At 46.1% G+C, this 13,468-nt stretch overlaps 1 protein-coding gene across 1 annotated transcript; it reads left to right on the top strand.

Annotated features, from left to right (window-relative positions):
- The first annotated feature begins 499 nt into the window (after positions 1-499).
- Positions 500-9,277, top strand: LOC142764871 (colipase-like protein 2). The gene is made up of 4 exons (XM_075865415.1): positions 500-634; positions 1,840-1,887; positions 3,908-4,076; positions 9,169-9,277. The coding sequence occupies exons 1-4, from the start codon at positions 554-556 to the stop codon at positions 9,213-9,215; spliced, it is 345 nt and encodes a 114-aa protein (XP_075721530.1). The 5' UTR covers positions 500-553; the 3' UTR covers positions 9,216-9,277.
- The last annotated feature ends 4,191 nt before the right edge of the window (positions 9,278-13,468 follow it).

Genomic DNA, 13,468 nt, shown 5'->3' on the forward strand with positions numbered 1-13,468 from the left:
TGAAACCTCGCAAGGAGGCCGTATTTTAGGAATCGTTAGTATGAAGAATGAGAAAGCATGACAGCTTTTAATAAAATACCATGAAATATGAATCTTTGCTAATGATGCTAAAGAATTGATGATAGTTAGGAGCAAGCGCATAGTCAGAAATTTCTTTTTGGTAGTTGGAGGGTTCGACCACACAGGATATATGTACGCGCGTTCGCTTGCATTCCCGCGTCTATTGGTACACAAGCGAAACCAGAAAATTCTAGAAAACTTGGAATCCCTACCTACCCCACCCCCTTCATCTTAGCTACGCCCATTGCTTAGAGGTACCTAATACGGCAGATCTATTGCGCGTAATGTATGGAGCGGGAATAGTTCTAATACCTCTCTAATCGTAATATTGGTGATCAGCAGTATACAACAATGAAATCGGCACAGCAATGATGTCAGCCCCTTGACATTTATAACAAGCCTATCACTCATGACGTTTCTATAGCATTTCAGACGTGGCCTATGTGCAAGTCATTAGATTTGGCAAAGTTTCAGAAACGAACGGCAAGAAATCATGAAGCTATTCAGTTGCTGTGAGCATCATCTCTGCATTGCCGTGCTCTTGACAAATTTTACAATCGTAGTACCTCAAGGTGTAAGTAAATTATATCGCAATTTCGCGACGTACAATCTGAGGGAACACACTTCATAGAGCTGAAGCGGTAAACTAATTTTAATACACCTTGAAATTACAGCTTCACTGAACTTAAAACTGCACTGGTACCGGGGTAGCTATGAATACTATGATGTTGATGTGCATGTGGCACTAAATGCAAGCCCAAATAGCGGACCACTTGCACACGCCCCCTTCCCCGCTTTTGGCTCTCAAACAAAAAACTGAGTGTTCACCTATTGTTGAAGTGCAATATAAGCTGCAACGTCAATATCTAGCTTACATTACCACGCATGAAATTAGGAATATTCGAAAAAAAAACGTTCGAGTTAAGGGTTTTTGTTATTTGGCCTCTCGTCAGCATGTCCCGCTTCAATCGCTCAGCATGCCTTTATGTATGTCGCAATGGGCTTTCGAGCACTTTTCCTTTCCAACTTTCGCAAGCGTTACGTTTTGATCTTGATTTTAGTGTAAACTACACGTCGGCAGTGGTGGCACCAATACTAGTAATACGAAAAGTCGCACAATCAGAGATCATGGCTTCATGGCCTAATATTGTAATGTCACTGCGACCTCATTACACGTGTATGCATCGCACAGTCAGGGATTTCTAGACTACAGAGCAATTGAAACACCAGGCAAGATCTAGAATTCTTGAAATATTCCCAACACTGGTGGCTGTGTGGAACCTTGTGACGTGCGTAAAGCTTTAGATGGGGAAGGAGAACGCTACGAGGATTGCTAAATGGACTGACAACAATAAGAAATGCCGCACGTTTAATCTCGAGCCTAACAGCAGTCTGTGGAAGTGGCTCTCATTGTGGCACTTGTACTCAAGCACTTAGGACTCACAATAAAGTCGTTGCAGTTTATTTCCTGTGACGGTGCCATTCACACAAATAAATGCCTACAATTGTCGCCTGAAAAAGAGGAGACAGAGTGCAGTGAGTCTCCTTTCTTGCAGTAGGTCTCTTTTTGTGAAGTAAGTCTCCAAAAAAAGCAACAGCAGTCAAAGAATGCTTTCCCTGCTTTAAATAACAACTAAGAGGCAAAGTTAGCCACAAACATGTAATTTATTCAACTTTCAATCGAATAATATATGCGGTTACTCGAGGTCAACAACATTTGAGAAATAACACAATGCGTCATACAAGTATTGTTTTACAAAACTGCTCAATTTTTTGCAGTTTGATACAGCCGTGCTTCCGTACATTGTTTCTGGCTTCAGAAATCTGGTAAGTAGAGCATACCTAATTTTCGTAATTCCCAGTGAAAATTCGGAACTTGCAGGAATACTTGCATTTTATTTGAAAAAGTTAAACTGGCATTGAGTAGCCGAACAAGTGGAACGTTCTTTATTAAAGAAAAAAACGCTTATGAGGATGTGCCTCCGCACGACGGTGTGCAAAATAACGTCGTCACTGCAGAAAGTTTGTAATGTTGTTGGGACAGCCATTTTGTTTTCATCGTCAGTGGATTTACCGGTCAATCATTCGCAGACCAAGTTAAAAGGGCAGTTACGATCGGAAGTACACCAAATTAGTGCTTTACCAGGACAACAGTTACTGTCATGCAGCTTGCCAGCCATAGCTGAGACTATGCATCAGTGACACTTTTCAAAAATAAAACATACCACCTTATGGAACCCAAGCGACCTGCCTAGAAACACTCTCAAACACATTTTCAAATATTTGGAGGCTTCAAAACTCCATAATTTCTCGGGCGTGTCATGACTTTTAAACAGTAATCTATCACAAATGTTCAGCCGAACGCAAATGGTTTCACTAGAAGAAGGTATAACAAAAGAATGAAGATAACATTTTAATCAATACGTTGGAATGTTGGCACAACGATGGAGCAGATTCCCTTCAAACAAATCATCTTTCAGGCAAACTGTAAAAGACCCTGGTAATTAGCGACTATAAAACAAGGCAATGTGATGCAATTTTCACTCTTCAATAGGCCGACTACATAAGCCCTGTTTCGCAAGAAAGCATAGTTGCGCAGGGGCAGCCCTGTTCTATATTGTACAGGGCAACAACACGGGGTGCGCAAGCCACGTGCCTGTATTTTGCGGTCCTCGGAACTCAGTTGTCTGCCTCAGAAAGAATGAAAAGAATTTCTCAGCCCTTCGGCAGGGTCCTAAACGTCAGGCATCACCGTTCCTCACAGTCCATACGCTGCATTGAAATCACCCGTTCAAATCATTGGACCTAGTACCACAAGGATTTCACCTTCAAACAGGGAGGCTTTCGGATCATACGAAGCAGTTGTGGTAAGTGTGCGACGGTAATTAGGACATTGTATGCCCAGGATCTTCAAACATGACTTCTAAAACTATGTTGAGCGTTTCTTTTCACTGGTTAAGTACTGATGACATACTACTTGGAAAGAGTCGGTTAGGGAAATTAATTGCCGCGCATTGTCTGCGAGGCTAACCTTGCCTGTGGAAACATTATTGCCACTGCCTCTATGTTCCCACCAAAGCTCGTATAAAAGTAACGCAAGTGCCTCGGTAGCATGGCGCGTATATTAGACCTATCATGGTGAAAATGGCTTCTATGTTATCAACACAGTCAGCGGAGCATCGCGAAAGCTAACTTGAACGTATTGATGAGCTTTGCCAACTAGGCACTTCAGCACAGATCATTTCCCATATCTGTTGCTTAAAACTCGGTAATTTCAAACTGGCTTCCGCGATGCAGCACAGCGACAAAGCTATCATTTTGTGTTAAGATGATAGGTACCCCCAAAGAATACTGCAACAGTTGATTCCGCACTTGTGTGTTAAAGGGGGGGGGGGGGGGGTACTTTATGATTATGATATCGCATATGCAAGTTTTCTGACGATTGATGACCATTGCCCAGCCTGCCTAATGCCCATGAAAGCTTCAAATACGCCAATGTCATGTAATACCACAAAAGTCAAAATGTCAAGGTTATACGCAGATATGCTACAAATCGCTTTTTTCACCTTTGGCAAATGGCAAAATACATGTGGTGGCAATGACCGATGAATTCTGTTAAAGCCTTTCTTTGGCCAATTTAGATAGCAGAGTTGGTAGAAGGGTAGTGTACTGCAAATATTCACAGAAGTGTAAGATTGTGCTACTGGTACATTTAGGGTAGGAAAATTGGACGCGGGGTCTACAATATTAAGGTTATGTATTAAAGTTGTTTTCAATATAATATCATGGACAATAATTTTGCAACAAAAGATTACTAATGGAAAGATCCGTAACCATCTTACTGCAGCCACTAGGTGGTCTGTGTTCTTCCACCAGTCAATGTCCCCAAGGATCATGCTGCGTCAGGAGGGGTCGCCGCTATCCCTTTTGCCGACCATCTCCGAGAATTGGTGATGGCTGCACCGTGTTACTCTACCGAAACATCTTTCCACATGCCTGCCCATGCAGACCTGGAGGTAAGCTGAATCATTACGAGCTTCTGCGGAGTACTCTGCTTTCTTAGAGCAGAAGTTGCGGAGCTGTTGTAGCTTGTTTATATTTTAGTTGTAATTGGCACTTACGTAGCAGAGCTATCTTGTCAGTAGAGTCAATGCGTTAACTCGAAAATGAATAACTTCTATACAATGTAAGTTTGAACGCACACGCTGTGGTTACTACGATTTCGATACGATAACACAGTCCATTCCACGGTAACATGTCCGCTTTGTGGCACATGCGATTTTGTCCCACTAACCACGTATATTTAGCCTATAGATGACGATTTCAATCGGTATTAGCTGGCTGTGCACTCCTTTGATTTCTAGGGCCCTGAAAAACGAAGGGCGCAGTAGGCGAGAGACATATGCTTTTTTAAAGCAAAGCAAGAATACATAGCACGCTAGTATGATCCATCATTGCTGTAGTATTTGCCAACTGCCACGGTGTCCCAGGCACTGTGCAAACGAATTTGCCAGTCGACTCATTTTTTTGAAAATTTGAAGAACACATCATGGCAAATTCATCGAGAACAGCCTTTCTTTATGACTGAAAAAAGCACTAATGTAGCAGTATGACCTTCTTAATAAAAAAATAACGGCTTGAGAAAACGCATTCGGAAATTGATTGATTGATTTGTGGGGTTTAACGTCCCAAAACCACCATATGATTATGAGAGACGCCGTAGTGGAGGGCTCCGGAAATTTCGACCACCTGGGATTCTTTAACTTGCACCCAAATCTGAGCACACGGGCCTATGACATTTCCGCCTCCAGCGGAAATGCAGCCGCCGCAGCCGGGATTTGAACCCGCGACCTTCGGGTCAGCAGCCGAGTACCTTAGCCACTAGACCACCGCGGCGGGGTAACGCATTCGGAAAAGCGTTGTGGATCCCTTCGTCATTGGAATCGGTAGAACAAGAAAGCAAGACGTGTCCTTACAGAAGTGGTTAAATGTTTACTGTACAGTTATATAAGATAACTTACGCTCTGTATATTGGTGTCTGACAGCTGTATACTATAGCAGTGTTAGGGAGGATGCATTCACGTTGACGCTTAATGATACTTCGTCATGCCGATGACTGCCGTCCATGAATAATGATTGATAGATGGCTAAACGTTCTTTGTGGTCATGTGTGCCTTTGGCAGCTGTACTAGTTAACGGTAAGAAAGCAACAAAAAACACGCAGTTGAACAGGGTTTAGGAATATCATAGTTGAAATCAAGAAGAAGAAATGGGCATGGGATGGGCCCGTAGCACATAAGCAGGATAACCGCTCCTCATTGAAGGTAACTGACTGGATTCGCAGAGGAGGCAAACGATCGAAGGGGAGACAGAAAGTAAGGGGGTTCATGAGAATTAAAATTTCACAGGTACGACGTGGCAGTAGAAAGCACGAGACCTGGTCGATTGGTGGATCATGGAAGATGCATTTTCTCTGCTTTGGGCGTAGTCAAGCTGATGATGATGACAACACGAAAAAGAAACGTGTCCTCGCACAGGTAGTTGGCATTCTTTGGGCATTGTTTCACTACAAGGGCGAAGAAATTAATGCCTCGGTAACAACTTGCCATGTCGCGCGAAAAACGACACGCAGCTCGAAACTTGCAGCTCACACCTCACGCAGAAAACACGCACTAATTAAGTGATCACACACCGGACAAGCGCGGTCAAATGTCTGTGACAATTCTTACATGGTGTGTGAGCAGCGTTCTCTTTTCGTAAGCAGGGCCGCGCCAACCAGCAAATTCACGTTCGTGCTCTCTTTAACTACTCTAACTTTAAAGTGAACATTCGGTGGAATCACAACAAGTGCGAATCATCCGAATTCAGAGGAATATAGGCGCGCTCGCGAGTGAGCTACCAGGCTAGAGAACATCTGTGCACACTTTGACCACGACTTGTAGAGGCGCACGTACTTCGGGGTGGCACGGCACGACTACCTTTAGAGCGTGCTCGCCCAACGCGCGCCCGTCGTGCCATCTTCCAAGTGATTACTGAATCATGCTGAAGTTTGTGGCCTCTGAGGATCACCAGCGGTATATGGTATATACAAAGGCTCGCTGTAACGGGATGAAAAAGTGCCGTTCTGCGGCTTAGTGGTTAGCGTTGAGCTCTAAAGTGAACTTTCCCGCAGTGGGACCTTCCCTTCTTGTTGTGGGGCAAAGTTCCTTAGAATGACTTGCTGTTAAAGAGTTGTAGAATGGGTGTTGTGTGGCTTGGGGGTTAGCGTTGTGCTCTGAGGAGTGCAAGATCGCTGGTTCAACGCCCCGCAGTGGGACCTTCCCTTCTTGTTGTTGAGCGAAGTTCCATATGGTGTGAGCTTGTCCGCCGTCACCTCATCGTAGCCACCGCTAGTATTCGGAGTGCCCACTGGATGGTGCTATGGCGCTTGAACTGCTACTACTCAGTTTGCAATATATATCGCTCCACTCCGATGCGTGCTCTCGTGAGATTGAAGACCGCGTTCATTCTTAAGTAAAATGCGCTCGCTCTTGGCGCGCTTCTTCTTGCACCGGCAGTCTGTGTGCGTCAAGTATGAGCGATGAGGACAAGTGGGTGGAGTTGATTGATATTTATGTGGGGTCTAACGTCCCAAAACTACGATGCTCCGGATATCTCGACCACCTCAGATTCTTTAACGCGCACCCAAGTCTGAAAACACAGGCCAACAGCATTTTTGCCTCCATCAAAAAAAATGGGGGGTGGAGTGGACGGCTCGGAAAGCGGGTGCAGCGCTTGCTCGCCGTTTTTTACATGATGAATGACTGCGAAGATATATGGAGGCCTCGCGGTTTACTGATGTACCTTTGGAGCTTCGCCCACTCATCCCCACTCCTTGGACATGCCATGTTTTTTTTCTTTGCAGCCGGTTAGTAAATGGTTTATCCGTGACGGGAATATGTCACGGTGCTGTGCTTGGCCCCGCCATAAACACTTTCCTGTTAAAACAAGAGTGTGACATCCAGAAGAACGTGACTAATTGGACGCCAATCTTGGGTTAAGGTCGCTTAGTCGCGGCATGTCTGAGAGATTGAATACCACAACACGAGCAGTGTGAAACGCAACGCGTCTTGTGACGTCCCTTTGGTCAGCCACGATTAATTGCCGAGTGAGTGGGGTACACGGAGTTAAAGCCAGGCGAAACCGGCAGAGTCTCAGAGGAATTGTTCACATTGATGGATTTCATGAGCGCCGCTAACACTAGAGGTAAGGTCACCACTAGTTGGTGTGTTAAGGCGTTGAATAAACTGCACTTCTCCTAGTAGGAACGCCCCAAATTGGGCACACCCCTGAAAACGACGTATTCAAGGAACTAACCATGGTATTCACAGTCTTGTTTAATTACGGCACTTTATGAATACCAATGTGAGATGACAGTGGTAGGCATAAAAGACGTGTTTTAACACCTACAGTGAATGTGACCGTGGCGCATCTGACAGCACGCCCGGAATCTGTTGTCTCTGACCCAGAGGTCACGGGTTTGACTCCCACTGATGAAACTTTTGCCTTCGGAATGTGCGTATTTTTGACGGCAATTTTGTGACAGAAATGCGTCACTAAAACTTTGGTGGACCCCGAGACAATACACTTTCGTGTTAATACTATAAACTGTGATATATATAGGAGCTATATGAGCAACCATTTTTTTTTCGTAGAACGCATGGAGTATATATCACGCTCCCTCCTCACGCAGCGTTCACCAAGTGCTGGCGTTGATTCCGGTGTTTGCCTGTGCTCTTCGGTGTGTACAAAACGCATATCACGTCATACCGCTTGGTAGAAAAAGGAGGAGGGATAAAGGAGTTCTCTGGCATCTAGGTCTTCCTCGCTCTTACGGGAAAAGGAAGTCTGAGAGGTGCGCACAGTGTGCTGCTGCTCACAGCATCTGCTCCTCCTGGCGGAATACGTGCGAAATAAAGATAGTTTTTTGTCTGCAAAGTTTATTGCGCACTCACGTACATAGTGCAGCTCTCCGATGTATGTCTGTTCATAAGCTCCCTAAATCGTCTTCATATACACCATCACACAATCTATTCGAACAAGCTGCGCCACAGATGTCACCAAGTTCCTCCTATACGACGTGGTTCTGCAACATGAAGCGCCACTACAGTTACTTTCATACAGCGGCCACACACTTCTATCGCAGGTCATAGCCGACGTCTTGCAGTCATGTCAAACGAGTACAAGCACACTACGTCATACCATCAACAGGCGAATGGACTCTCGGAACATTTTAGTTAAATACTCACAGAAATGTCGGCGAAATCTGTTTCTTTGGACCATTCTGATTTGCCCTTTGCTTTGCCGTAGGTGACATTGGCGCACAAAGTTTTAAGCCATTACACTTCTCGTTATTCCCTATTTTTTCCTGCTGTTCGGCCGAGAACCAACGCTGCCCCTCGATACACTCATTCCGTTTCCCGCACTACCGAGAAACGAATATTCCCTTGACGCTGTCGCCCGGGTTCCTATGCACGCGAAACCGCGCATACTCGGCTTCTGGCCTCTCAAGAGAACAACGTTGTTTCTAAGATCGACGGTTCGTTCTTTGATTCGAATTAAAAGCAAATATAACAATAAACGAAGACGCAAGTGCTTTCTAGAGCCGCTGACATGAAGATTTGTTAAGCCCGTGTACTACGCACCATTTTTATGGTGTCAGTATCATCGCGGCGCCAGAGTTTTATAAAGTGAATTGGAGAAAACTTTATGGAGATAGTGAAACACCATAAATGGCGTTGTAATTTTAGTGACAATCAAAGGCCAACTTGTATATACACACTGCTCGCATAAGCATAGTTTCCTGTTCTGGTGCTATTCTAGCTCCCTACGTTCACCTATGCTTCTGTGCCGTTATTCTAGTTTTGTAAAGAATCAGCGCTAATCGTCAAGCAAAGCAAACGTTTCTTCGATTTGGGTGCTGTTAGCAGCCGCGGACCATTGCCTCAAGCTGCCAAATCTGTCGGTTCACTGTCCGTACATTATTAAAAACGTTGATGCCTGCACAGCTTAAGTAAACAGTAACCACCTTGTTACTCTTGCTCATTATTTTATTATGTTTGCTTGCAGCATGGTGCCACCCCCTGAGGCGTACTTGTGAACGAGTGCCGAGCTAATATTCGCAGATCATGATTGCATCTTTTGCACAGAAAATGAATAAATATGATCAGTCAAAACATTTTCTTGTGCATCGTCGTCTTCAATATCGATAGAAACATTATTATAACCATAGTTCAAGAATACTAAGGGGTTATTAGTTCAAAGCCGTGTCGGTCTAAGCTTTACCACTCAGTGTCGAGCGAAGCACACAGCTTAATCATTTCCTATATCTGAGACGGACCATCAAGTTCAAGCAAGAACAGCGCTGAGTGAAGCAAACCTAGAGTGCATATTCTTTCCATTAAAAACTGATCACACTCAGAACACCCAAATAGGTACCATTGTTTAAAAGGCTACAAATTAAGACAGTGTGAAATTCACGTGTTAAAACACGTCTCTCTGCAAAAGTCATATTGATACGTGTATGGAGCTGTCGCCCCGACACAGCTGAATTGGCACCCAAAAGGCAGAAGACGACAACGTGGTTGTTGTGGGTTGGACTCTCCAGCTTCCCCTGTTGGCCTGCATGAATGCGCGCTCTTTAAGTCGTTAGCAAAACCAGCTGTCGGTGAATAAATCTTGCCCGTAACATCTTTTGGTGGAGATGCGGGGTGGAGGATAAACGTCCTTCTTGGTGATTCGATTTAGGTGATGATAGTCGACGCAAAAGCGCCAGGTGTTGTCTTTCTTTTTAACTAAGACCACAGGGTTGCCCTAGGAATCGATGAAGGCTAAATGACGTCTTTGCTCAGCCTTCTCTCGACATCCGTCTGTATAACTTGACTCTCAGCAAGTGACACGCGATAAGGGCGTTAGTGCAGTGAACTGGCGACGCCGCGGGGTCGATGCGGTAGGTTACGGCACTTGTTTGACTCAGGGCACGGTCGTCGACGCCAAAGATATCGAAGTAAGAAAATAGAACACCCCGGAGCGCGGCAACTTGGGAAAGTAAGAGGTCACCGAATATCATTTTGTCGAAGAACGCTTTATATTGCAGGGTGATGACAGGTTTCGCCACGGTCTTAGTGTCAGGGGTAAAAGAACAAATCAAACATTCATCAAGGGTGGAAAGATCGGTTAAAGTGAAGCATTGGGGAAGAACTTAGGCCGATGTAGAGAAGTTCAGAACTGGAAGTAGCGCCGTGTTGTTAGCAACAAACAATATAGTATGTGGTAGTGCAATATGGTGTGTAAGGGTCAGATCAATAAGGGGAGCCATCATGTAGTCTCCATCAGGAACAGACAGGGAGGCGACAGAGGAATGTGCATAGCAACCTGGGGCGGTAGCCGTAGAGACTCCACGGATCGAAGCCGAGTGCGACTTGGAGGAGTGAAATCGGTGCACAAATGCAATTCGAGCCGCATGACACCGGTAGAACAATCGATGAGGGCGGAGTGAGTGGTTAAGAAATCAATTCCAAGGATGACGTCGTGGGGGCAAGCATCGAGGGCTGCGAAGAGAACGGAAGTGTGGTGGCCAGCAATAGTAACGCGGGCAGTGCACATGTCAAGCACCGATGCTCGACTTCCGTTGGCCACTAGAACAGTACAAAACATAGCTGGTGTGAGAACCTTTTTCAGGCGAGATCGAAGTGTAGAACTCATAACAGACACTTGGGCACTAGTGTCAATTAGAGCAGTAACGGCGTGGCCATCAACGAACACCCGAAGTAAATTGCGTCTTGAATTTGTAGCCGGTTAAGGGTTTTCGTTCCAAGTCGTCAACGCAGCGCCACCTCCAGGAGCTGTACTCGTCAGTTTCCCGGAGAATGACCAGAATAGGCAGATGACGGAGGGTGGTGGCATTGAGGGGAGCGTGACAGCCGACCCTGAGGGGACGGCGAGCGGTTAGACCAGTTACTTTGGGCGACGACGTCAGCGTAGGACGGTTCGGAGCGTTGAGATGAACAGCGAGCTTAAGGGTCCTAAACGTGGTCGTCCGGAAAAGCGGGTTGCGAATAGTGTCCGCGGTCCTGACGGCAGTCGACATTAGGAAAGCTTGGGCGGAAATATCACCTGTTGCGGCATTGGTGGGAGATGTGCCCAACTTGAGAGCAAGAAAAGCAGATGGGTCGATCATCCTGCGTGCGCCACTCAGATGGATTTCGGTAGCGTGGTGAAAACTGAGGAGTCGAAGCTGCCGCAGCGACAAGTGGAACAGAGTGGTGGTCAGTGTTGTGGACGGGAGTGCTCATGTGCTGCGGCATGAACCTGGCGGGCTGGGGAACCTGCACGCCCAGGTTATCAAGCTCCTGATGTAAGACGGCTTGAATAAGCGAGAGTGTTGCCCAGTTGTCTTGCGAAAGGGGCTGATGGGAAGCGGGTGCCATGGCCTCCAGCTCCTGGCGAACAATCCTTGCGATATTGGCAGGAGGCGCAAGTGATCGGGGCGCTGCAGAATCCTCGCAAGATGAAGTCGCAGCAGTGTTTGGTAGTCTCGTAAAGTGGTGGGTTATTCGCCTGCTTTTAGCTTGTTCAAGTCGTCGGCATTCAGATAATATGGAGTCGACAGTGGTACAGTTCTTACACATGAGTATCTTGAAAGCATCATCAGCAATGCCTTTCAACACGTTGCTGAACTTGTCCGCCTCGGACATGTTTTTGTCAGTCTTCCGGCACAGTGCCAGTACGTCTTGAATGTACGTGACGTACGACTCCATCGATGATTGAAAACGCGACTCGCGTTTCTGCCTGCCTGTTATCTGACGAGCAACTGACCGACCATTCAAATCATGAAGCTTTTGCTTGCATGTGTCCTAGCTGGTTATCTCTTCTTTATGCGTCTCATACCAGGCGCATGCCGTACCGCGTAGGTAGAATAGAATATAGGTAACACGATATGTTTTGTTACCTATATCTGCGCACAGCAAAAGGACTCACCAGTGGCGTCATAATGTGTAAGAGCATCCTTTGCTTAGTTGTAGCACTAAATACGCCCTTTTTAGTACATTTTGTTCACTGTAGGCGTACGAAAATTATATTGAAAGTAATTTCGATCTTAAACTTTTGTTGCACGCAATCATACAGTCTTCGCATGTTAAGAATACACTTTTGGGCACTGCGGGTTTCATGCCATGTTTCAAACGCGTTTCTGCGAGGTGCCTAACTGACTAGTCGCGGTAGCAACTAGAATCTGACTACTATTACCAGTCAGTGGCGTGGCTGGTGGGTGGCACATTGACCATTGCCCTCCCCCTTCTACCCTTTGAAATTGTTTTCTACGGTCGGGCATTGAGCGCAACATGACAAGCAAGACACTTTGCCAAGACATACGTAGCATTAAGGGCGTGTCCGTGTTTTAGCCCCCCTAACCCCGAAAAAGTTTTGCCCACGCCACTGGCAGCCGCTACTAGTACCTGACACCAGCGCCTGAATATTAGTAGCTTTCAGTGCTGCCAACTCAGGCAGACACGTTAAGCAGCTGCACGTGGTCAAAAAATACTAACACAGGCGGAGTGGACATAATTGATGCTTGCACCTCATACTACATAATTAGCCTCCAGATGCCCGTGCGGGCACTGCGAGTTATACCACATTCTTAGATGTGAAGCAGGTCGTGGTGGAGCTCTATCGAGTGTGCGTGACCACCCTTATTGTACATGCGCAACTGCTGGCCAAAGTACTGACAGTGCGCTCACGCTCTAGTGCGTTCCCATCTCTGTAAGGGGCTGGAAAAGAAGCTGTCCCTTCTCCCCATTACACTCTCACCAATCATGTGACGGCGTCGGGAGATTCTACAGACGCCCAATGATCTAACACGTGGTGTCTTGGGCAGTACGTGCTGAAAGGTGCTAGCGCGTTTAGGCATGTGTAAGCCACTGCGCCCTTTCCCCTTTACACTCTTTCGGCTCACGTGATGGTGGCGGGGAACGAGATTCTGCAAACGCACGATGAACGTGCGCGCGTGACGTAGCCATGAACCCGCGTGACTTTCTCCTACAAATGTTCGGGAGAAGTAACAGCAACAGAAACTGCAGTCAATTTATAATGTGCTCCTCCTGCTAGGACGCGTTAACGTGGGCCAAGGTGCCCACGAAAAACGATACTTTAGGCCAACACATGCGCTGCTTCGCATGTTACTTATGGCTTCATTTAGTGGGAGATGTTGTGAGTTCTTTTGTCTTGTATGCTGCAGCAGCTAGAATAAACACTAGAGAGAATGTGAAAGAGTTCTTATTCGCAAGACTGACTGACAAACTTGATCCTCTGAATTTCTTATCTAACATACGAAGCAGGTGATATTGCAAGGCAGGTACGGCGAAGCCTCAGT

This window comes from Rhipicephalus microplus, chromosome 6 (genome assembly GCF_043290135.1).
Source record: "Rhipicephalus microplus isolate Deutch F79 chromosome 6, USDA_Rmic, whole genome shotgun sequence".
NCBI classification, from domain to species: Eukaryota; Metazoa; Arthropoda; class Arachnida; order Ixodida; family Ixodidae; genus Rhipicephalus; species Rhipicephalus microplus.

Excerpts from the sequence above, each read along its gene's own strand:
- LOC142764871 (XM_075865415.1), top strand. The coding sequence starts at position 554 with ATGAAGCTATTCAGTTGCTGTGAGCATCATCTCTGCATTGCCGTGCTC. Across the intron at positions 635-1,839 it reads CAATCGTAGTACCTCAAGGT|TTTGATACAGCCGTGCTTCC; the intron begins GTAAGTAAATTA and ends AATTTTTTGCAG. Across the intron at positions 4,077-9,168 it reads CTGCCCATGCAGACCTGGAG|CATGGTGCCACCCCCTGAGG; the intron begins GTAAGCTGAATC and ends GTTTGCTTGCAG.